Source organism: Scomber scombrus, chromosome 11 (genome assembly GCF_963691925.1).
Source record: "Scomber scombrus chromosome 11, fScoSco1.1, whole genome shotgun sequence".
Classification (NCBI taxonomy): Eukaryota; Metazoa; Chordata; class Actinopteri; order Scombriformes; family Scombridae; genus Scomber; species Scomber scombrus.
In genome coordinates this window covers 25996498-26021712 of record NC_084980.1, presented here as the reverse complement: position 1 = coordinate 26021712, position 25215 = coordinate 25996498, and the positions used below count along the sequence as shown (strand labels likewise).

Below are 25215 nucleotides of genomic sequence, written 5' to 3'. Positions count from 1 at the left end.
GGGGTGCTCGAAGAGACTTGATAGTCCTAAGCGGTTCTTCAAACTATTCCAAAAGTCAAGGCTGTGTTTCTTAAAATGTCCATTCTTGTAAAACCAGGTTTGAGACCCTGGTGTGATAGTTTATACTGACGGTAAAAGGCGACCCAACACTGCTTCCAAAGGGTTTGGGGAGTGTGGGCCAAAATCGGCGTGGTAACCTTATCCCACAGCAACCATGTATGGGCTGAAGAGAGCGGCCTCGATAGACGGGCATCTGCCATAAATAGCCAGGAAGCGTCGGGCTCCCAGTGCAGGGGGATCGAATCAGCTGTTAAAACTACAATCCAGTGGTACAATGTTCTCCAGGCTCTGCACTACAACACTGGAGCCTTACAGCACAGAGCAGGACCAAACTGCACTTTAAATATTTGAGCAATGCATGCTCTATATACACTTTTGATATAAAACAGAGTAGTCAAGTGCAAATCCACTACACCTCAGTGGGATCAGTGCTGGATACAACATTCAAGTCACCTTACTTGAGGAAGAGCTGTAGTTGTTACAGTTAAAGGGAATTTGATTAAGTGTGCATGTGCTCCTTGTATGGCACTTTTTCTACACATTGGTGTTATATTTGTAACATTTTTGCATTAATTTGATGAATGCAAATCAAAAACGTATCCAACATTAGGATGAATTTAAATTTGAGTTGCATCAGTTTTATTCAGGCACAGAAATGAGCATCCATCAACAGCAGCTCCAGTTATGATTTCATGCATTATGATCATGATCCTTGCAAAAGTACTTACTATGCAGCAGCCTTGAGATGCACAAAGCAGGATTTCTTCTGTGTTGGGTCATGTTGGGTTTCATGCTGACACACACACACACACACACACACATGCACATGCACACACACACACACACACACACACACACACACACACACACACACACACAGAGGACAAAGTAAATATTTGTAAAAAGTTACTCAGCTTTTGTTTTCTCCAAAAATGGGAATGGCAACGGGGCATATAAACAATGCGAAGAATGCTTTAAAACGTATTTGCCACCACAAGGGGCACTGAAGTCAACCAATCCTTTGCTTTCCAATGCTCCACACCTTGTTACCAGCATTTCTTTTACAGCAACAACAAACAGCATTTACCAAAATGTCAGCTGCTTGCAAAATCTGGTGTCAAATCAGTTTTTTTGTAGATTGAATTCTTATAGGTAACACTGTGATTGTTGTCTTAATCTACTTACGTGTACTGTATGTTTCCAGGTGACAAGACAGATGTCATGTATAAGTTAAAGGTATTTACTGGTCTCATGTCATCTGGTGAAACCTGTGAGTGAAACATAAGGAGTGGGGTTAGTTTTGGGGTTTGGTTCATATTTCTGTTTATTTGTTGTTTGTCTCCACCTTGTGGTCTTTAGTACATACAGCAGGATATGTAGTTTGTCTATTTTTCCCTCTGTATTAAAGGGTGTTTTTGGAATGAGTTTTTTTCTTATCCAAATCAAGGGTGCAAGGATTAGAGGATGTTGGACGTCTATATATTTTTACTTTTAAAGCTGCAACAACCCAACTCTGAAATGGGAGCTTTAAGGTTGCATGTTTTGGGGTGTGGTACAGTCGAGAATGTCATGTATGTGTAGTGAGCGAGGAGTGGAGGAGAAGGAGGGTAACCATCACTGTGCCATTATTGGAATGACTTAATCCCTAAGGAACTGAGGCGACCAGGATTGACAGGTGTACAGTAATAACAGACATGTAGCTTACTTACTGAGGTCTGGCTCGGAGACAGAGGCAGCTGTAATGGAGGGACAGCTGGAGGGACGGACGGCAGCGAGGTCCGAAGAACAGTGGCATACTGTTTCAATATGAGAACACCACATATCCACAGTTGAGAAAAGGTGTGAGATATAGCAGCTGTATTTAGATGACGCACTATGCCATATCTTCCATCATTATACTGATTACAATACTCCATAATGAGTTTTAACTTCATTGGCAAATATTAAACAATCAAATGGTCAACATTTGACTTTGGGATGAATCTCTTTAGTTTCTCATCATGAGTGTAACACAAGTGAGTTTATAGTCCAATTTTACTAGTAACTGTAGTATCAACAGCTGGTGTCACTACTAGGAATCAGCTGTACATCTTGTTGTAGCTCTCCAGAGACTGCTGTTCACACATGTTGGCGCTCCCCTTTTGTGAGACTCTTTTGGAATAACGTTTGTATTCTTAGTTATCGTACATCAACATGGGATCTTGAAAAGATGCTGATGATAGAAACGGTTTGAAATACAAGAAAATAACTCAAAAAGAAATGACCAGCTATATATTACAAATGTTTCAATTCTATTGGCTAAATTAAAGCCTAAAGTAAAGCCTAACTTCTTGGTTTTCACAAAGGTCAAACAGTACATTGATTCAATCTGATTTGTCTCTAATCCAAAGGCTATAAAAACTATGAATACCTGATTTTTGTTTAACATTTTCATATGAACTGTAGGTGATCTGTACTGTACAAAAAGGTGTTATTAGATAGATAGATAGATAGATAGATAGATAGATAGATACATAGATAGATAGATAGATAGATAGATAGATAGATAGATAGATAGATAGACAGACAGACAGACAGACAGACAGACAGACAGATAGATAGATAGATAGATAGATAGATAGATAGATAGATAGATAGATAGATAGATAGATAGATAGATAGAGCAATATCACATAGAAACACATCTCTGACTTTCCAATGGGAAAAAAACTAGGGTTGTACTAACAAAACAAATATATATAATATATATGTATATATATATATATATGTAATAAATAATAATAAAATACTGGAAATACTGGTGTGGAAAAAGGGCACTGCAGTATCTACAACATATCTAAAAGATAAAAGAAAAGGAAATACTGCCACTATTATTAAGCAGCAGCAACAGTAGCTTAGTAACAGTAAATATATTGGAAATAATCATGCTATCACTAATTAAAGCTTAGCTGTTAAGTATATTAACAGGCCTTTAGCAGAAATTGATTGATTGATCTTAATGTCTCAGTGTCATAGCTGCAATGAGAAAACACATGAGAAATATACAAAAAATAGTATACAATTAAAATTGTTATAAGCTAAATGCATCACCAGGTGACAAAATAACTTATATATCTGACTTTTCTACAGTTATAACTTTTCAAGATGGTTGCTAACTGTTACTATTAATACTAAAAAGGGACTATTAAATCACGTTAGCTAAACAGCTTTGACCTTAGCCTCCTTCCTGTGACAAAACTATGGCCTTTCCCATGGTCAAAACTAACTTCCATTTTTTTAAGGAAACCTGTTTTGAATGTCTGTCAACAAAGGTAAGACCCTTTAATACCACAACAAAACATTATGTGGAAAATTACTGTAAAATAATTCCTTAATTTGCTGTGTGGTTTAGGGCTAATGTTAATAGTAGCAATACCACAATGACAAAAACGTATGCAAAGTGTCACTTAAGTAAACGTACATACAAGTATTGTCAGCAAAATGTACTTAAAAGTATCAAAAGTTAAAGTAGTGCAAAATACATATACACATGCTTTAACTTGAATACTAAAACTAATACTGTTAAATAATTGAATCTATCACAATGTATACAATTCATATGTTTTTCCATATAAGTTACCTGAGAAGTAACCAGTAACCGCAGCTGTGAAATAAATGCAGTGGAGAAAAAAGTACAATAGTTCTCTCTGAAATGTAGTGAAGTAGAAGTATTTAAAGTGTGGAGATCACCTGAGTTTTCTTCTTGCGCCACCATGAGGCTGACATGTGGTTTTGAAAGAGGGATTATCAATTATTGGATGTATTCCCATGAAATGTGGTAGACACATTCATGTCCCCCCTCTGGATGAATTATAATAACTTACATTTTAATCTACTGCCATCATCAGTTCAAATTGTATTGTATTGTATGTAATTTATTTTTTATTTTTTATTAAATAATAATAACAATAACATTCCCATTAGCCTCAGCTGTACTCTGTGTTAACCTAAGTGCTAATTAACTGCCCCTAATTAACTAATGTCAGCATGAAAACATGATAATCTACAGCCTCACAGAGCCACTGGCATGGCTGTAGACCAGAGGTGTCAAACTCATCTTCATTCAAGGGCCACATACAGCCAGATATGATCTGATGTGGGCCGGATCATTAAAAAGAAGGAAGGAAGGAAGGAAGGAAGGGAAAAAAAACAAGACAGGAGGGAAAGATAGAAGAAAGGGCAGAAAGACAGATGTAAGGAAGGAAGAGAAGTCAAGAATGAAGGAAAAGAAGACAGGAAGGAAAGATGGAAGAAAGGGAAGAAAGACATGAATGGAAAAAAAGAAGAAATTAAGAAAAGAGGGAAGGAAGGAAGGAAGGAAGGAAGGAAGGAAGGAAGGAAGGAAGGAAAGAAGACATGAACGAAAGACAGAAGGAAGTAAGGAAAGATGAAAGGAAGGAAAAAAAAGACAGGAGAGAAGAAGGAAGGAAGACAGGAAGGAAAGTGGGCCGGATTGGACCCCTTGGCAGGCCAGTTTTGGCCCACGGGCCGCATGTTTGACACCCCTGCTGTAGACTCAACATGAAACTAGTAGACTGGTTAAAGTGAAGTGACTCCTGGAGCTGAAACACTAATCCTGGTTAAAAAAATGTTAAATGAAAACATGCATGAACAACAGAGATGCCCAACTAATATGTTAAATTGATTTTTTATAGGCTAACAAAAATGATATTCAATTGTCTATTAGAATTACTCATTCATCAAGCAATATAGTGTTAGTAAAAGTAGTATTAATTATGAATCATGTGGTCACAGGTGTCTATTATTATGTCATCAATGTTAAATGTTAAATCAATGTGGCCCAGGATGTTATTTTAAAAATGACTTATGTGGTCACAAGTATGATATTAAATGAATATGTGCAATTAATATAGAATAAACTGTTGTGTCGCCACTATATTCTTATTTTACATTATTAGATTAGGATATTATGTGGCTATATATTTACCCATTCTCCATTCAAATTGGGTTATTTGACACAAAATATTTAGATGTATACATTTAAATTAAAACAATGGTTTTTGTGAAGTTGATATTTTGTAGTATTTATTATTATTAAACTTAATTATTTTTTAAATGTTAAGTAGCACTGACAGAAGCTACGTGTACATAATGAGACAAGCTATAGTTGCTATGGTAGTTGGTCTCTGTATATAACCCCTCCCTCTTTCTCAGCCCTCCTGCCGTGTCAAGCACCTGTCAAAGTGCCTTAAAGCAAAGCATCGGGACGCTAATGAAAAGAAAGCTCACCAATACAGGGATCAACAAAGTATCACATAAGAGGAAGTACTAATCAGACTTCTCACTCTCCCTTTAGCGAAAGATGGCACACAGAGGAATTTGAACAGCATCTGAGGATGGATGCCCTCCAAGCCTCACATGTACACTTCTGTACATACACGTAGGCTCTTCTTCTACTGCTTTAATATTTTAAGAATATAAATCTGCAAATCGTCATTTCAAAATGAAATATCTGAAAAATATGACTTTAATTATGACATTCCTGCAGAAGTCAACTATTGTTTATGTTTATTTTCTTCTTTGTGTCATTCACTTACAGTAACAGATGTGTTAGAGAGAGGAGGGTTTAAATACCCCCAATGGACAATATATGAAATAATTGATGTAGCCCTGTCAGGGAATTAATCACAAACACAACTTTCATGCAAAGAGTTTATTTATGAATCAGACTGCAGTATCATACAACAGTAGCACAATCATATGACTATGGATTATGCTTATATTTATAGATACAAAGATAAAGGCATGTCTTAAAGGAAAAAATGAATGAGTTCTCTTTTGATTTACTCTAAAAATAGCATTTAAATACTTGGCATAGTTTTGTAAATTAAATTATGAAACATAATGTTTTGCCCACTGGTTTTACTATTGGAGTACCAAATGCAAATATACTTTATGAAAAACATTTTTTTTCCTCCTCTCTCTTGCATTTCATGCAAGGAAGAAAAAAAGATGTCAGTGAGTACAAAAAGCACTTAAATCTCATATGAAAATAGAAAATATTACAAGTGTGCATAATTACTTCATGTTGCACATAACCTGCAGTAAAAAAGTCAAATGACACTATGTTCAAGTGTACCTGACATGCCAATTATTGGGGGGGGGGGGGGGGGGCTTATGTACTGAAATAGCCTATTTAAATGTAGTCAGGGGCAGTTTACACACAAGACTGAGGCAAGGCCTTTCAATCTTTAAATGAATTGAAAATGAGATGTGTTAGTAATTATGCCAGTACACAGCTTGTCCTCCCTGTGGTGCTGACTGTTGTCTTGAAACACTGAATCTCATCCTGTACTTTTTTTTTTTTTTAAATTATGCTTTTAGTATCGTTTGGAGTTCACAGTTTTGATTCAATGTTCCTACAGATAAACAGCATGAAGAGCAGAAACTATCCACAAATGCTACTGTTACCTCTCCAGCTGGAGGAATGGCAGATCAGTAAGTCGTCTGTAAAAACCTAATGTATGAAACAGTGCTTAGTACATTAATATTTGGCATTGCCTGGAGTATAATGTAATGCACACATAATAAGGCGACATGATTATTCAAAATTTACAAGAAATGTTTGAAATACTGAGACAAAGTTCTGAGTTGATAAAATGCTACAACTGTAAAATGCTACATAACAATTAAGTGATACTTCGACTAATGATTAAACAGTGATGGATTCCTACAGATCTGTTGTTGATACATTACACCAGTGCAGCACTACTTTGTCGAAAAACCACGTAAATGCAAAGTTGTTTTCATCCACAAAAATATTTTTTTTTATTATCATTACATATGTGTTGAGTTAGTTTTAAGACTATTATGCTTTTAAATGTATTTAAAAAACCCTGTATTTTTTTCAAAAATCAGTATCATCGTTTTTGACACATACATGGTTTTAAGCCAAACATAGCACACTGCCTTGTATCCTTTAGTGCAATCAATGTTAGTGACAGCAGAACCATTTACACAAAATGGATACACTGTAAAATGACAGAAACAAATAAGGGGAGGAGGAGGAGGAGGAGGAGGGAAAGAAGGAAGGAATGGAGGAAGGAAGGAAAAGAAACAATTTCCCAATTTTATTTCTAAACATGTTTTCGAGGAACCAACAACAGAACAATACATGATTTGAATTGGAAGACATACAAAGACAAAAAACTAAGACACAGGCCATGACTGACCACCAACATACGGAATACAACCGGGATGGATTGATGTATCAAATATCACAAGGAGCGTCCAACATTTACTCTGTTAGCGTATGAAAAAGCACTATCAAATAGGAAATCATGGCACAATCAGAAAGTTTCCATCACGTCAACACTCGCAATGATGAACCCTATCGCTCACTGAAACCGAATCGTGTGATCAAGGCACACCCAGGGCCATCCCATCTTATATCATTCTTTTAGATTTTTAAAGCACTAGAAAATTATGTTTACTCTCAATATGATACTTTACAGACATATGATACTTTCAGTTTGATATAAGTGTGGAGAAATAAAATTTCATGGTTAAATACAAAATATCTCTTAAAATATTTAAAATATACTTTATTTTGTACATTATGCAAACTGATTAACAATTCGATGATAAAAATAAATAAATATTCAGTGAAATGTCGTCTCTTTGCGATACAGATGTATGAACATAGATATACAGTATATCATGAAGTAAAGCACCCACCCCCTGTTAAGCGCCCCAAAATACCCTGACACGATTCCATATACCTGTAATATGATTTGAATGACACGTTCACATTAAAACTCCTGACAATGGTTCCTACAGGTAGCTCCACTACACCACTGGGCTGTTTGTACAACAATATTGCTCTACGTATCTTTTTTATTTTTTGTTTTATATCCATATTTCCATCTTTAATGTTTATCAAAGTTGCCAACCAACACTTCAACTCACTTCAATCCGTGCCTTTATTGCTTCCTGAAATTACCTGGAAATGGGAGCTATACATCGGATTGATCAGGGGGACTAACCAGCAACTTCTCCTGATCCAACCAGGAAACACACATCTGGTTAAAAGAAGGCAACTCTCCCTTTCCAGCGTAGAAACAATGTATTGTATAATAGGTAACTGATCTATCATGTCATATGGTATAGAGTCACTCTTCATTGAAGAGCTTAGTGGGCTATGGTTGCAGTGTGTACAAAAGCAATGAGAAAGGGCACGATGTCGTTAAATTTAAAAAAAAAAAAAAAAAGAAAAAAAAAGAAAGGCTGATTGATCTCATCTGAAAATCAAAACAGTTCTTGAGCCAGAGACAGTGATGTCCAGTTCTTAAACAGCTGTCGCCTCACCACGACAATCAGATACGCAGTTTATTTTGGTGTAGTTTAAATGCAAACGGAACAGGTTTATGACAATAACCCTCCTAAGTCTACGTTAGGTTAAACATAAACGGTTACATTCATATCCAACTCGCCCGTAAACAAACAGACTCGTTCAGTATGCAGAAAAAAATGTCTCGACTGTATTCACAATGGACATTTTAGAAGTTCTAGTATGCACGAAATAATTGCATAATGTCTGCCAATGAGAAAAGCATAGGGAGGATAGAATAGAGAGGACAAGCCGCTACAAGAAGACTAACTAGTAGAAACCCTATAAGAGGTTGGGCTTAAGGATGGAGGACAGATGGGATAGTGGGAAGTCAGTGTGGGAAGGCTGGGGAAGGGTTTCGGGGGGGAAGTTGCCCCACAAGTTAAAGGGGCACCTCCCTTTGGCAGTGGAACAGCACTCTTAGTAGTCAACGCAGCGCCGAGGGTGAGGGTGTACACAATGCTCTTGTCGGACAAGAAGGCCATTTCAGTGTCAAGATGAGATGAAGGCATTCTAGTAGGCAGCCAGGTCACAGTGTTGAAGCTATAAACCTCAGATGGAGATGATGGACGCAGTCTTTCTACACTGTCTCCACTCGGCTGGGATCATGGGGTTCTGAGACGTAAAGAAGAAAATTATTCATTCAAAAAACTGTAACCCTTGTGACTGCACAGTTAAAAAAATGTTTATTCCAGTAAAACAAACATGACACAATCTTGAGGAAATGTAGCAAGGCCTTTAGACAGTTTTATTAATTTGTTACCAGAGATAAATGAAAAAAGTATTCATAAGATACATCCTTATGAACAGTTGTGCTCCCTTAATTATATAAATCTTCAACTTTTCTCATTAATTTTTATTTTCATTATAGGTGACGACAAACCAATAAAGTGTGAAAAAGCTAAAATGTATATATCCTTTACTGAGTAAGACATAGGTCATTGTATGTCTCTAAATATCTCTAAATAGCCATATACTTATCATTTTAAATTAATTAATTAATTAATTTCCTGTAAACATTGATATTTAAACTTTTAAAAAGAGTTTTCTCCTGTGTTTTAGTTTGTTTTATGTAAAGCACTTTGAATTGCCACATCTGTGGATAAGGACAGTGAGGTTTTATGTCCCACTGAGTAAATTGTTTTATTTGGTACTCTAAATTAATGTTTTACCTAATGTTACCCTGGATAATCTTGAGAAGTGTGCGTAAATGTGTTAAGCTGTATGAATGGTCCTCAAAGTTTTGTTTCTTCTAATTTTATCATCTTACCTGAGAGAGATGACTCCTCATCTTGCAACACTGTCTCCTCAGAGACCTGCTGTGAATGGGTGACCTCTTCATCGTTCTCCGTGTCTCTCTGAGAAGCAGGGAGGGGCTCCTCTACTTGCTCGTCCTTGCCCTCCCCCTCTACCTCTGCCTCCCCCTCCCCAGAGTCAGTGCTCCTGATGCTGAGGCGCCTCATACGATACATAACATCCACCTCCCTCATTCTAGCCATGCGCTCCACTGCCACCCGGCCTGGAGAGATAGCCAGCTTGTTCTGCAGAGCTTCCATTCGGTGGGAGGGGCCCCTGCTCCTCTTTTCCCCCTCCAAGCTAAGAGACAGCCTGCGGTCTAGGTTTGGGGGAACAGAGAGTGGCAGTCTATCTGGCGGAAACTCTGGTAACCCTGGGTGGTCTCGCCCTAAATGGGTCCGTAGACTAAGTCTATGCTCTGGGACAGCAAATGGCTTCTTCTCTTGCTCCTGCTTGTCATCAGGCATTGTATTGTCTTGTCCCTCACACTCACTTTTCACTTCAGCTGTCTGCTTGTCTGCATTGCCTTCAGCTGTTTCTCCTGTAATGGCTTCTCTCTCTCCCAATTCCACTTCCTTAGTTACTGTTTCACTGACACTCTGTTCCTCTGTGACTTGGGGGTCCGCAGGCACATCAGTTGTTAATGTTGTGGATGTGCTGTCCTCCGAAGCTCCATCCGCTGGTATGCTCTCAGCAGGGTTAATTACACACAAATTGTCCACATTTTCAGCCTGAACATCATCTGTTTGTTCACCCTCTCCCATATTTTCCTGTGTCAATGAATGCTGATCCCTTGTTTCAGCACCCAGTCCAGACCCTGACTGATTCAAATTTGAGTCTAGTGGCTCTTTTGGTGTATCCTCTGATGGACTTTCTAATGCAGCGCATTGTGGTGGACTGCCATTTTGATTGGTGGAGCTGTCCGAGCTGTTCTCCTCGTGAAGTGGAGGCAATGGGCCCTGTCTCATCTGATTCTCAAGCTCTCTTTTACAAATAGGACACTCCTCTTCTGATTCACCACTGAGATCTTGAAGAGTAGCTGCATCATTAGGTTTGGAATTGCCCGCCGACACTTTATTGACATCCGAGTCTCTAGACTGACGCAAAGCTGAGCATATGTCCTCATAATCAGGAGGACTAGTCAGTGTAGAGGCATCCTGCATGGGCTGTCTATCTGCCCATGGCACCTCTGCTGCTGCGTTGTGCGTTGTTGGACTAAAGTCACTAAGTGGTGTCTCGATAGGCTCATCCGGCAGGTCTAATTTCACTGTTCTGCCATCATTGCTCCGTCTGCGCGAAAGATGCGTAAGAACCCTGTATTCTCTAAAGCCTGTTTCCCGAGGTGGGACAGGGAGCTCCTCCCTAAGCTGCTTGCTGAAGGTTACGGACTTTGTTGCAGGCCTGGAGAAGGCGCTCTTGACCTCCCTGTATTCAGGATCAACAGACCAGCTTACTGCACTGCGCCTAAGGCTGCTGGGCTTGTTGAGAGGTTCTGATGTCAATCGAATTTTGATACGCTCAGGGATTTGAACAGAACCATTGGGGACTTTATTGCTGGCAGTGCCTAGCTCCAAGATGTCTTTATAGGCCTCATTGAGGTCCTCTATGCACTTGTCAACACTGGGCTGTTTGCTGGGCTGTTTGCTGGGCTGTTGCTGCTGTTGATCCTGGACTTCTTTTTTGATGGTCTCCAGCTCTTTGACAGCATCCCATGGTCGCTGGCAGATCGGTTTCAGCAAGAACTCAGGAACTTCAAATGACTCCTGCCCACTGTTTGCTGCTGGTTTGGTCTCCTCCACGTTTCCTGAGGGTGGTACTGCTGGCTGCTGAGCTGTGCTCTTGTTCAGCTGGTTGGAGAAGGTGGCGGTCAGGGAGAAGGCGCTGTTGCTTGACAGTTTCAGGCTCTTCACTCCCTTTATAGGAAAACTGAAGGCAGTGCCCACTACACCGCTGCTATCAGGAGGGACTTCAGTGCCGGGAGGGACAGGGTCTTGTTGTGCTTCCTTGTTTTCAGGGGCAGGTTTTTCAGCCTCTGGGCTAGTTTGTGTCTCTTGGTCTCGATACTGGTTTGCAGGCCAGGATCCCGACAGTTTCAGCTCCTTGTAATGGTTTATTTTAGGGGGTCTACAAGGTACTCTTTTAAACATTTTGCTGCTCGCTCTGCTGCTTGTTTTGCTGCTTGCTATGCTACCAGTTAGTGCTTGCAGCTCAGCCTCAGCTGAAGATGTGCTTTGGAGACTTTGGTTTGTTAAATGGCCAGTTTTGTTGTCACTAGGACTATCTGATGGGTCTGGTGACTTCTCATTGTTGTTATTCTGATCACGAATGGTCCCAGTGAGCTGTGGAGTAACGGGGACAGACACCAAACAAAAAATTGTCTCACTAAGTCTCTTTTTTAGATTCTTGGTTTTGTCTTTCTCTGGTTGTTCAGGTGGTTCCACCTTTTTTACTTCTGTCACAGTTTCAGAGACACCCTGGTCGGCCGGCTTGCATGGGGGAGGTGGTGGTTTACCCAGAATAGATGAAGGAAAAAACTGACTACGATTTTGTTCAGGAGCTACACTGTCACTTTTTTTGTTAATTGCCCTGTTGCACCATCGATTACTGCTGTCATTGTCATTGAGCGCTGTTTTGCGGCTTTCAGTATTGAGAGCTGGCCCCTGTTGGGGAGGAAAGGCACTATCATGTGTAGATTGTCCTAAAATCTTAGCGGACGGAATCTCTTTGTTGATGTTACGGATCTTGTCTGAGTCAATGAGAGAATTTCCGCCAGGCCCTCCTGAGATTTGCTTCCCTCTTGGGTCTTCAGTAGGTAATTGACGAGCATGACCTGGTTGTTCTTCATGTCCAGAATGTACCAGTTTTCGATAGGATGCTCCACGGTCATAATATTCTAGCCATGAACTACTTGCCTGTCTGGAAAGCCACCTGCCAGGATCTGAGCTGGGCATCTGCAGAGTTTCCGCCCTCCATCTTAGGTTTGCCATTTCATTGCGATTGATTGAAACTGATCTTGGGGGTGGGGCCCTTTTATAAGATGGGGGTGGGATGTAGCCAGGAGGCTCCATTCCAGTGAGGGAGTGTTGTGCGAAATAGTCTTGTCTCAGGTCCCCACCCCTTGGATAATAGATAGACCTGTCTTTTTGTTTAGCACCCTGTTCTATAGCAAGCATTTCTGCGCTACCCCTAGTCTGCTGGTGAATCTCATAAGACGGAGGCTTTAAAGGCCTGCTGAACCTGGGCTTTGGTAAAAGTGCAACGTGGCTGCTTGGCCCGGCATTCCTGCCCCATCGGTCCCTGCCTACAGCACTGTAGATATACCTACTATAGGGTCCAGAGAAGACAGTGCTGTTTATCCTCTGCTGTCTGTCAGGTAGGCTTGGTCTGGAGAGAATGAGCTCTCTGCCGTCACTTCTATCAGGTGACAAAACTCTGGGGAGAGACTGAGACTTTGCTTTAGTTCTAGGGTGAAAAAAACCCTCAGGTGTCCTCAGGCGATACTGTTCCTGAGCCCACCTCTCCCCATCCCCATCAGACAACTGCCTTCCCAGGCCCACAGCAGGCCTCCACTCCTCTGTACCGAGGCTCTGGCACTTCCTCTCCCCAGTCACCCTTAGCTGACAAGGGGCGGCATCTGGGTCTCTCAGCCAGGAAATGTCCTCCCATAGCTGCTGCGCATGCCGTTCTGCCCGGTGTTCCTCTGCTACAATTAGGGCCTGTGGCCTCCATGCCCCAGCAGAGGCCCTCAGCTCCCTGCCATCAGCATAATCCAGGAGAATGCTGAAGTCCTGGCCTCGCCTCCGCCAGTAGGAAACATCCCTCTCATCATGGCTTAGCGGCTCTGAATAAGTCAAACTGGGAACATCGTAGAACCTATAAAGACAGAAAAGCACAGTGTTAATAAAACAGTTAACATGTATAGAGAAAGAGTGAGTTGAACTCTAGATCTAGGTGAGGCGGCATTTGCAAACACTTTTTCTTATTTTTCTGGGTGTAGAATAGTTATAATAGTTATCCAAAACACCAAATGAATCAAGAAATGAAAGAGCTTAATCTCAGTTTCTATGGTAATATAAAACAGAAACACTATCCTTTTGAGATATGACAATTGATACATGAAAGTTGCATGTCCATCCCAGTTCCAAGCCTGTGTTTTGGCTTTGACTGTATTGGCTTTCCTACGTAACTTAATCGAAGAGAGCCAGCACATACAGTATGAGACAGAAGTGCTTAAGTCAGCTGCTCCCAAGTCCCTTGAAGACACCATGAAATTGTGATGCTACTGCAATATGATCTGCATATTAAATTGTGCTGACCTTATCTTGGAAGCTGGTCATCTGGAGAGCGACAGTGGTTTTTAAAGAAAGTCTAAGCAAAAACAACCCATTACCTGATTTGACACAAAAATACCTCTTTCCCTCTGTTTAATTGATCATATAACTCAATTAGCAAGGTAGGACATACAGAATGACCTACCTATAAAGGATAAACATTTAAAACAACCAGCTTTGGGAGACGATCACAAGAAGAGAGCCTTTTTGATTGTTGCTAGGGAAAATATGTAATATCACAAGCATTTCTACAATGAACCAAATGCTTGCAGAAACATACATTAAATGGCAACTGCGTGACGAGCGACTGTTGGCATGTTCAAAATAGAGGTTGCACTTTAGTGTGATAAAGCAGTGTCGCCTGGAGACAATTTTAGTTATGGTTCCATATTTACCAAGATATAGCTGTAAATGCATGTTGCACTGCCAAAACGATAATCTTAGATAGGAACAGCATACCTTGTCATTACACATTAAGGCTAAAAATCAGAGCTGCACTTCTTTGTGTACAAGAGGGTCTTTTTGTGAAATTGCACTGTAATTTCAATTTACTAATTTTGGTTTTTAATTGTGGTTATTTTCTTGTTGTGGTTTAACAGCATTACTGAATGAAACAGGAAATACTATGATACCCCATGAATATCCCCAGGTCATCAGTCATATAAAAGCATTTTTTAAGCCACCCTGATGGCCGTCAGTTAAAATGAAATGGTTTGAAGCCCCTGCTCGAATTCAAATATAACATTTGGATCTTTCAAATACAATAAATCAATGATTGTATTTTCCTCAGAGTAGGTGATTCATATTTATGAAAAAAACACAAAAAGCCAGTGATTTGCAGTTAGCGGTTCCCTTAAAAAAAAGAAAAGAAAAATCAAAACCAGAAAAATATAAAATAAAAAACATATTATGATATAAATTTGTAAAACATCCAGTTTAATCAATAATAAAAGAGAAATCAAAAAAATGAATGAATTACAATTAGTCTTTATAAGAGCTTCATCTCATATCTGCACTGCACTAAATCACTGTGTTAGTCACTGTACTCATTCATTTAGCAGCAAAGTCAATGGATCATCCTCAGCAGCATATGCTACTGTATGGCTGAGGGGAGCCGCACTGTGCACACTTGCCCAGCAACATGCTTACATCACAGAGCACGTGCTGGGCGTGATTCAGTGTGCCAGTGTTTACAGTGGAGTGATTACGCGCCTGTCTTGAGGCATGTTCAGTCCTCCTCAGCTTGCTCTCTGTCTAGTGCTGCTGTTTACATCTGCCTGCCTGGTAGACGCTGTGGAGACGATACCAGTGCATGGGTGGGCTCCACAGAGACACAAGCTACCCCTCTGCGCAGGCATGCAAACAACTTAAACGAGTGCAAAGGCACCTTTCATAATTCCTCATATCCCAGCATAAGATATGTCAGTGGTGCTGCTGCAGCCACAGTGTTCTGCAGCTCAGGAAGGAGGGGAAAGGGAAGAGGAGGAAAAAAAGCCCTGCGCAGTGCAGACTCGGTTTTGCATGCAATACCGAAGGGCCCCAGTGAGAAAGGGGAAGAGGGAAAAAAATGAAAGGTAAGGGGTGTGGGGGGGTTGCAAAAGAGAGGGAAAAAAACACTCACCCACTATCTGTGGCAAGAGAATCACCCAAGGGCTGAGCGTCTAGGATACCGATGCAGGCTTCTTTTCTCCTTAGGTTCCTTTCCCCGATCTCGTTGTCTGTGGCGGGGTAGCCCTTCACCAGTGCCTGCCTGCTGCCATAGATGCCTGTGATAGATGCCCCCCGGTCCGCCTCATACCCGTTCAGTGTCCCCCGGCCAGCCGCCCTGTTGTCCACAAGTTCACGCTGGCAATCAGCAGGGCGCTTGTCATAAGGCGTGGCAGACGGAGGACCGCTCTTGGGCAATTTATATCCATGCGAAATGAGTAGGTCCTCCACACTGTACATGGTGGTGTCTCTCTCACTTCTGGGCAGGAGGGCAAAGGTGGGTGTGTTGCCTTATGCGCAGTGCTGCTGGTGGAAGCTGGAGCACGGTTGCTCAGCAGAGGCCATCACTGAGGGGAGCACAGGGGAGGGAAAGAGGTAACGTGAACAGATTATTTCAGCATGCACCTAAATCAAGGATCACACTAGCTGATGTCAGGAAACACGTATGCGTTTCCTCTCAAGATGTGTTAATGCTTACTTTTTCAGCATGAGCTATGTTGAAAGCTTGTCTTAAATTAAACAAAGTCTTTTGTGCAGTCATTATTGTGTCTCCAAGGACAGCTCCAAAATGTACAGCTTAACTTTTAGCAGCACAAAATTTAAGAACTCATCATTTCTTAGCCTGTAATACAGTCCAGGTAATATCTCCTAGTTACACCTTCGCTTCCTCCTTAAGACATTTTATCATCTTTCCAAAGTGTCTTAAACCGTTGTCTAGTATAAGAGGTGCTAAACTGAGAGCTGTTCTCATCCATTAAACCACCACCTATAATCTCTCTATTTGTCCGGTTTAAATACGGCGGAAAATGTGATTTAACCTCAACACAAGCAGATTCTAGGTTCATTTTTCATTAGTCAATACAATCACTGCTCCCCAGAAACTTAGAGCACCATCTGGGCAGCTGGACTAACATAGGAATGTGAATATTTAATGCTTTACTCATAATATACACATTACAAAGAAATTCCTTAACATTCATTCAAAATAAAAATATATAAAAGATACTCTTAAGGTAATCTCTACCAGTATTCATAGCCAGTATATAGCCTCCAGTAACTCCTTACTGCAGCCGCTCTCTGCTGTCTCCCCACAGACAGTAGAGAGAACGTATGCATTAATGTACTATAATGTATACCGCCCTTTGTCTCTGGGCTGTGTGTTAGTATACATGGTATAAGTTCAATAAGTGGCCAGTATTTCTTCTATAGTAATGGCTTCAGGAAAAAATGTGGTACATTTATTACATGTAATTAAAGTGATTCAGCTCCTGATTCATAAAATCCAGATCAGAGTTCAAGTCTAACTTGCAGTGTCAGTGTTATTACACTTAACAAAAAAACTGCAGTGAACATGAAAGTGAAGCGTAAAGTTTTAAGCCCCTGTGAATTTGGCTTTTTTAATTATCTTAAAAAGATTTCTCTGCAGCATGAAATAGATAAATCTAAATATTGACAATCAAAACTCAGAAATAAATACCATTCATTTGTATTTATTAAAAGTTAAGCACTGAAAAAGTCAACTCATCTGCTCCGGGGCCGTGTAGATTGATCAGATTTGATTGACCATGTCGGAAACATCAGCAAACAACCACACAATTGATTCACATCTGTCTAAATCTAACAGTGATTGGTGCACAGAAACCTTTTCATACCAAGCTCTGCCCACAAAAACTGATATAACATGAATTCAGCTTAGCTTTAGTTTCAATTTCATGTCTCAACCCTTCTACAAATGTATATAGTGATAATTCAGTTAATCTCCCTCTGGACATGTAGTATTTATTTATTTATTTATTTTATGACAAAAGACTTTGTAACAAAACCAACCAAATTTAAACTTTCCAGGCCACCAAACCAGGCGTGGCCATCACTAAATCAAAGCAACCAAGCTGTTTTTTAGACTGTAATCACAGTATCCAAAACTGTATTGTTAAATGTAGCACTGTTAAAATTAGCATTGCAACAATTTGTTTTTTAAATTATTTTCATGACTGACTAATTTAATTGTTCAGTCCATGAAATGTCAGAAAATGGTATGAAAAGCCCATCATACTCTCATCAAACAGCTTGTTTTGTTCAACCAGCAGCCCAAAACTCAACAATGTTCTGTTTGCAGTCACATAATACAAAGAAAAGCAGCAAAAACTCAGAGCTGAGATGTGAAATCTAGGGAGTGTTACTTTAAAATAAATGTATTTATACTCAAATATTGTTATACTTTTATACTTGGACACAAACTTAAATTTTTTATGCTTAGTTGCTGTTCTCCTAAGTGCCTCTACTGTGTGTGTGTGTGTGTGTGTGTGTGTGTGTGTGTGTGTGTGTGTGTGTGTGTGTGTGTGTGTGTGTGTGTGTGTGTGTGTGTGTGTGTGTGTGTGTGTGTGTGTGTGTCTGTGTGTGTGTGAATGCAAAAGCAGCCCTGTCTGTCTGATATATTAATTAGTGGCTATAACAGTCTGTCCTGCCTGGAGATGACAGTGGATGGCTTATAAAACAGTAACACAGTGATCAAAGGCTTTGCACACATTAGCATTTTGGATAATCGTGTTTGGACTTGAATAGTGGCTCACTATTCATTTTCCATTAAAAAAGGTGTCACTTAAAAGATAAGTACAGTACCGAATCAAAGACGTTAGCATTAGACTTAGACGAACATACCACTAGTCAACTGAAGTTATGGTGATGCTTTAACAAAATGCTCACAGAAAACTAATTTATTTATCTCCCTACTCCATCTCTGTTATATTTATTTACAGCCCATAGAATAAATCATGGATGGAAGTCATGTGACAGAACCGAGAAGTATTTTTACATGAACCAACGATACACAGATTAATATCTAACACACCAAAGGTAACACAGACTGAAAACAGTGAGCAGTGCAACAGAAAGCTCCACACCTGCAGTAATACTTCTCTGGAAGTTTCCTCAGACTGAATACTTGTCGTTGCAGTGTCTTTAGTTTTCCTCTTTGCATGAATAAAATGCACTGCTTTCATATTCTTACTTTACCATAAACAACAATAGCAATGCAAATCATAATAAATCAACACATTTACAGCAGTTTATACGATATTTCTTTGGGTCTTCTTTGATGTAAGTGATATATGTTTTATGATAAAGCAATACAGTTAAAACTAGGGACTGGAAACAATAAATATTAATGAAATAATATAAAATAACTTTCCATATAACTGTCTACTGGCACGGTCAATTGGGTGTAACGATAACCAAACAGGAAAAGAGTCCTGAAAAAAAAAGTTTAAAGTAAATTGTTTTCTAGCTGTTTACATCAGCAAATCAAAAATATGTGCTCTAAACAAGATCATTTCATTTAAATGGATTTTTTAAAAGTCTCTCCTCCTCTCTTGACCTTAAGGTGACCTTAACATTTCTCACTGCCTAACTTTGTCCACTTTGCAGTTAGGAGTTGCCGCTGGCCTGGGAGCTTATTTCACACCGTATGAGTCACTGTAACACTTCATAACAGCCTATAGCCTGCAGATAACTAATACAGCGAAGGAGAAAATCTCCACTTTAAAAAACCACACTGTGCGTAACTGTATTTTCAAGGACAACATATGTGAAAAATGGATTATCCAATTCACGAATGTCATTGTAACTTCACTGACTAGACAAGCTTATGCAGAGCCTAAAATAACATCCAAAAATCAGCCTTGCTTCTGATGTATAAGTCCTCCAACTATTCCTGGCTCTTCAAGTGGAGTGAATAGGTAGTGTGGCAAATGCAGCAAAAATCAACTCAAGGGCTTCTTGAATTAGCGAAATCCAGGAGCCGTCGTGCCCAGTAAAGACGGATTCGATGGAGAAGTGGCTTCCTTTAACGCAGACTTTTATCAGAGGGGAACCAGAGTGAACTAGACACACAGTAGTCCCTTTTTGACAAGGTCACAGCTTCAAATGATTGCAGTGGGAATATGGCACATGAGCCTTTTTTGCATAGCAACAACAAAACTGCTGTGATAAATTACTACAAAACTAGATTTTTACATTCACATTGTTGATATATTTGGTTAGGAATACAGTGTGGGGTTTACATGTGAGGAGAACTAACAATAACATCAGCGGTAAAAGTTGTTTTTGAGGTCATTCGTCAACTGATAATCGCCGCTATTAAGAGCTGAGTCCTTTTTTTTTAATGCATTTGGAAACAAGAATCAATTTTAATCTGTGGTGATAACTCTCATGTGCAGCACTGAAAATATAACTTATCCTGAAGGAGGTTGAGTCTAAATTTACTTTGAACTTTTAAAAAAATGTAAGTTTTATTGACCATCACCTCACACCACCACCCTCCCTTGAGGGGGGGGAGGGGAGGGGAGGGAGGCCCCCCAATATACAGCCAGGCCTAGCAGTCTGCATGCACAGGTAGTGGCCACTGTAACACATCAGCACTAGCAGGCAGCACCACCCTAACTGCTAAGGGAGTGTACCTACATCTTACCTAGTGACAGAGAAAACAGAGCGCCACAGCTCAGCCTATTCATGAAAAAAAAAACTGCTTATGCAAACTCATTTAAATTACAAGTTCAGCACATGTATGATTAAGAATACTTTGTGTTAACTAAGTCTAGCTGATTTTATGATGAAAAAAACATCTCCCTCACTGTTTTTTCCTCCTGAATAACTCAATGTATGAATGAATAATGATTTGAAATAGATCCGTTGTATCATAACACATAGCTATCAATAATAAATCACTATAGCAGGAATAACTGCCCATGCATGGATACAGTATGACCTACTACAGCCTACTGCAATATGGCACAGCCTACAGAAAATTGACTGCTATGAAATGATTTTTCAAATCAGCTTCCAATACCTGCTTCGCCCCTTGCAGCAAGTCCAGCGCCTACCAGAAAAAAAGCCCCTCTCTAGGCTACCTGCACGCGCTGCAAGTTGAAAATATACTCAGCGGTCATGTTTTGACGAAAGCCGCTTGGCCAAATTATAACCCCGTTGCAATTCCCCCACCCCTCCCGAGAAATACATGCAGCACAGCAGCAGCAAGGAGCGCACATCCCCGCCTCAACACCAGCAGCAGCAGCAGCAGCAGCAGTGGAGGAGGCTCGGCTCTGCTCTGTCGAGAAGGGCGAACATTTTGAGGTGTGTGCAAGTTGACGAGAGAGGACGGCTTTTTTTTTTTTTTTTTTTTTTTTTTTTTTTTTTGCAGATGCGTCTTAGCTGACTGTGAATGTTTACCAAGACCCCGCTGCCCTGCACTACCGAGGAGGCTACGTGAGCCACTAAACAGGAAAAAAAAGAGGAAAAAAAACACACAAAAAATACACAAGATACAGCAACCCCTCCCTAGAAATAAGCCAGTGTCGGTAGAGCTGGGGAATAGCATGCAGCAAGGATGCCATAACATTGCATTAAAAAAAAAAAAAAAAACGGATAAGGGCGTAGTGGCAGAGAGACGCATACCTGGGAAGATGCTTGGTGCGGCCGTCGCAGTTCCCCTGCGCCCAGCTTCAGCTGCTGAGACTGAGAGCACTGCACAGAGCCTGAGCCGAGCATGCCTATTGGTAGGCAGAGACGCGCTGGTTGCTGGCTGCCTGGACTGGGCTCTCCTCACTACAGCTGAGGTGGGGTGGGCTCATCACATGCAAGCAGCTACAGAGAGGGATGTCAGAATGGTTTCTTCCAAACTGTTTCTCCTAACTTTGCTTTTTTTTTCTTTTTTCATAGCAACAGTCTTTTTTTTTTCTTTTTTTCTTTTTTTCATTCAATCTGGCATATTGACTTGAATGATAACTACATACTATGTGTGGAGCAGTGAGGCAGCACCTATCTCCTGTCTCTCTCTCTCACACACACACACACACACACACACACACACACATACACACACACACACACACGCACACAGGTTTAGCACATTAAACCCTCTCAGGAACACACCTTTTTTTCATTTCTACAAGAAAGGTCAGGCACTGCTCGGGCTCATTTTTGCTGCATTCATCAAATAATTTTCCACTGAAGACTCAATCTCACAGTGACAAATATCTCTATAAACGCCCAATGTTTCCTATTCCCATCCTATTAAGTTTTAGATGTGCAGTACGGCAATGAGCAGCACCGCGCCCTTGGTGATGTTGATGACTCGTCACTGTGTGTGTCCCCCCTCCCGTCCAATGCCAAGACAGCTTGGCTAATTAAATGTGCTGGGCTCAGGCCTTCCTTTGCCAACTGTGACATGCTGCACTCTGAGGGATCCCTTGTTCGGAGGAGTGACGGGGGCAACTCACACGTCCCAGATCCACTCACTGATGAAGAAGTGTTGTGGCCTGACCTCTGTGAGTCCCTGCAAAAATCGTATTAAAAAAACATATCCAGGGTTTTTAATGGGCATGCATGCCTTTTTCATGGTCATACCTGGCCACCAAGAGTCTCCTGGCCACTGAGCCTCTCAAAGAGTTAAAAAATGGCCATGATCACTTTAAAATATTGTCACATGATCCATCTAAATGTATGACTGAATGTCACAAAACACATAAAACATACAACTTTCCATCTTTCGAGGCATTTTAACACTCCACTGCTGAGAAATAATGACCATCTCATTTGGTAGCAGCTGCCGGTTGTTGACAAAGCAAATAAACTCTGCTCAGAAAAGAGGGAGTGCGGTACGAGTAGCCAAGACGCCTTGACCCATTACAGGCCTTATTCTAGGACACCCGGCTGTCACACTGATGATAAATGACGCACCTAGCTGACACCGGCCCCCAAAGCTAACACGAGTGCCGCTAACTGTGGCTGATTCTCACTCCAGATTCATTCACAAGTTCACTTTATCAACTCATATAGCTGGATCTGGAGCCGACTCGTATCAAGACTGCCGAAATCAGTCAGAAATCAGATGAGGCAAATTGTATTACTCTTCACTAGTATGGATAAAACTCACCAACTCTGCTGTTTTTTCCCTATAGTTCAGATATTATTTCAGTGGAGAGGAAGACAAGTTTTCAGTCTTAAGTTCTGCTCAGAGATAATAGAGCATTGTTTATTTAATTGACAGATTTTCGAGCTGAGTCAATGGACTGATGACCTTCTCGTTATCTTACTATTTGACACTGAGATGTGTGCTTGTGTATGTGTGTGTGCGTGTGCGTGTGTGTGTGTGCGTGTGTGTGTGTGTGTGTGTGTGTGTGTGTGCGTGTGTGTGTGTGTGCGTGTGTGTGTGTAAAATGCTGACAGAACTGGTTGTCTCTAGTTGGAAATGTTCTCATGTTTAATTTGTTGGATTTCTCATATCCGAAATCCTCATTTATTGATGTAAGACCAGCCATAAATTGCAGCAGATGTTTTGCCTGACTCTAGATTGTGACTGTAATAAAGTTTTTTTCTTTCATGTATATTCACATTATTACAGTTCTTCTTGGATGTGAGAAAAAATTATCTCAATTTAAGATCCACTTACAAGCTTTTGCAAACTTTGCTTGTGAAATTACACTGAGAAGGACTCAGAAATACGACTGAAAGCTCAGAAAAGGCTCGTAAATGGACCTTGAATTGAATTTTTTTTCACACATACTGATTGAAAGGTCAATGAATGAACTTTTGTTGCTCAAGAGTTTGAGTGAACAATAAATTCCCACTCGCTACTTTGAATTACCACGGAGAGGCTGATGCAATATGAGGTGAATAAAGTGTAAAGTAAATAAATAAGTCAGTGGAGTTTTCACTGAATGACAACAAAGCGTAAACACCTTCATTTCTGTTAAAGACTTTAGATCAAGATGACATCCACGATCTTTGTGCAAATCAGTGTCTTCAGACTTATTCATCTTCTTTAACCCGTGTTCTCCTCGACCTTAACCATCGCTCTGCGTTACAAGTGTTAACTGGAAGATCACAGATTCACAACGTGCACAACGTCTTTCCTAAACAAGACAACAGAGCTTTACAATGTTAAGTCCTGAAGTTCCTCACCAAGTCAATAGAGCTCTGCAGTTTGAAGTTCCTCACTAGATTTACAAAGGAGCTTTTATTTATGCAGAAAAGTCAGAAGCATAAAGGTATTTCACATTTAGATTACTGAAATAATTGTATACCTTTAATCTCCTACCTGTTTATTTCAAAGCTTTCAGTGCATCAATCGCAGCATTAGTAGTTAAAATTGAAATCTGAAGATAGATTTTACATTTCTGATTAAATTCAACCAGGAACAAAATGAGGTATAATCAATATGTATTATGTGGCTGAGTTGAAATCACATCACTACTGTTTTTACTTTAGATATTTTACTTGCATTCTGTTTTTACTGTAAAGCACTTAGTAACTTTGTTGTGAAAGGTGCAACATAAATAAAGTTATTATTACTTCTATTATTCAGGTTTACTGATATCTTACACCTGAATGAGCACTTAACCCTCCTGTTGTCAAGTCAAGGAAGGACAGGAGGAAGTGAGGAAAGAAGGAAGGAAGGGAGGAAAGAAGGACGGATGGAATGAGGAAGGAAGGAAGGGAGGAAAGAAGGAAGGAAGGAAGGAAGGAAGGAAGGAGGGAATGAGGAAGGAAGGAAGGAAGGGAAGAAGGAAGGAAGGAAAGGAGTAGGGAGGGAGGGAGGAAGGAAAAGAGGAAGGAGATAAGGAAGGGAGGAAGGAAAGGAGGAAGGAAGGAAGAAAGGAAGGAAGGAAGGAAAGGAGTAAGGAGGGAGGGAGGAAAAGAGGAAGGAAGTAAGGAGAGAAGGAAGGGAGGAAGGAAAGGAGGAAGGAAGGAAGGAAGGAAGGAAGGAAGGAAGGAAGGAAAGGAAGGAAGGAAGGAAGGAAGGAAAGGAAGAAGGAAGGAAGTGAGGAAAGAAAGAGGAAAGGAGGGGAAGAACGAAGAAAAAATTAAAGAAAGAGGGAGGAAGGAATGAAAGAAGGAACAGTCAAAAGAGATGGGGTCAATTTGACCGGGAGGACAACAGGAGGGTTAAGCAAACTCTATAGCTCTGTAAAACAAAAGTCTGAAAGTTTCATCTTTCAGTCAATATATAAGTGTACTGTTAGACTTCTGCTTATTACAGTGTGTTTAATATATTAACAAGCTTTCTACCATACAGTCAAGGCACTGTCATCAATAGGATACTATAACATAAACCATATGGCAGAAACTAGTATCCAGTTTATTACTTTAGTGCATGCTTCTTTCTACTTCCTAAAGGACATTAAAGACCTGACACACAGATTAACTGACCTGCTGCATGTTTAGCCGTCATCTTAAAGTTACTTCCTACTTACTGGAAGTGGTAATAAATACATGCAGAATTTGACTCTGATGTACCTTAATCTTTTGGCGGAACTGGATGTTATCTCAAGTTGTTCCTGCATGCATAAAACCATAAAAATAGACAATGTTTTGTGGATATTTGACATATTTTCTCTCCCATGGCTATTAAAAAGTTAATGCTGTGACAGGTTTTAA

At 40.2% G+C, this 25215-nt stretch overlaps 1 protein-coding gene across 1 annotated transcript; it reads right to left on the bottom strand.

Annotated features, from left to right (window-relative positions):
• Positions 1–9029: 9029 nt before the first annotated feature.
• LOC133991073 (junctional cadherin 5-associated protein) lies at positions 9030–16023 on the bottom strand. The gene is made up of 3 exons (XM_062429535.1): positions 15698–16023; positions 9720–13618; positions 9030–9064 (listed from the first exon to the last, which is right to left on the bottom strand). The coding sequence occupies exons 1-3, from the start codon at positions 16021–16023 to the stop codon at positions 9030–9032; spliced, it is 4260 nt and encodes a 1419-aa protein (XP_062285519.1).
• Between the last annotated feature and the right edge of the window lie 9192 nt (positions 16024–25215).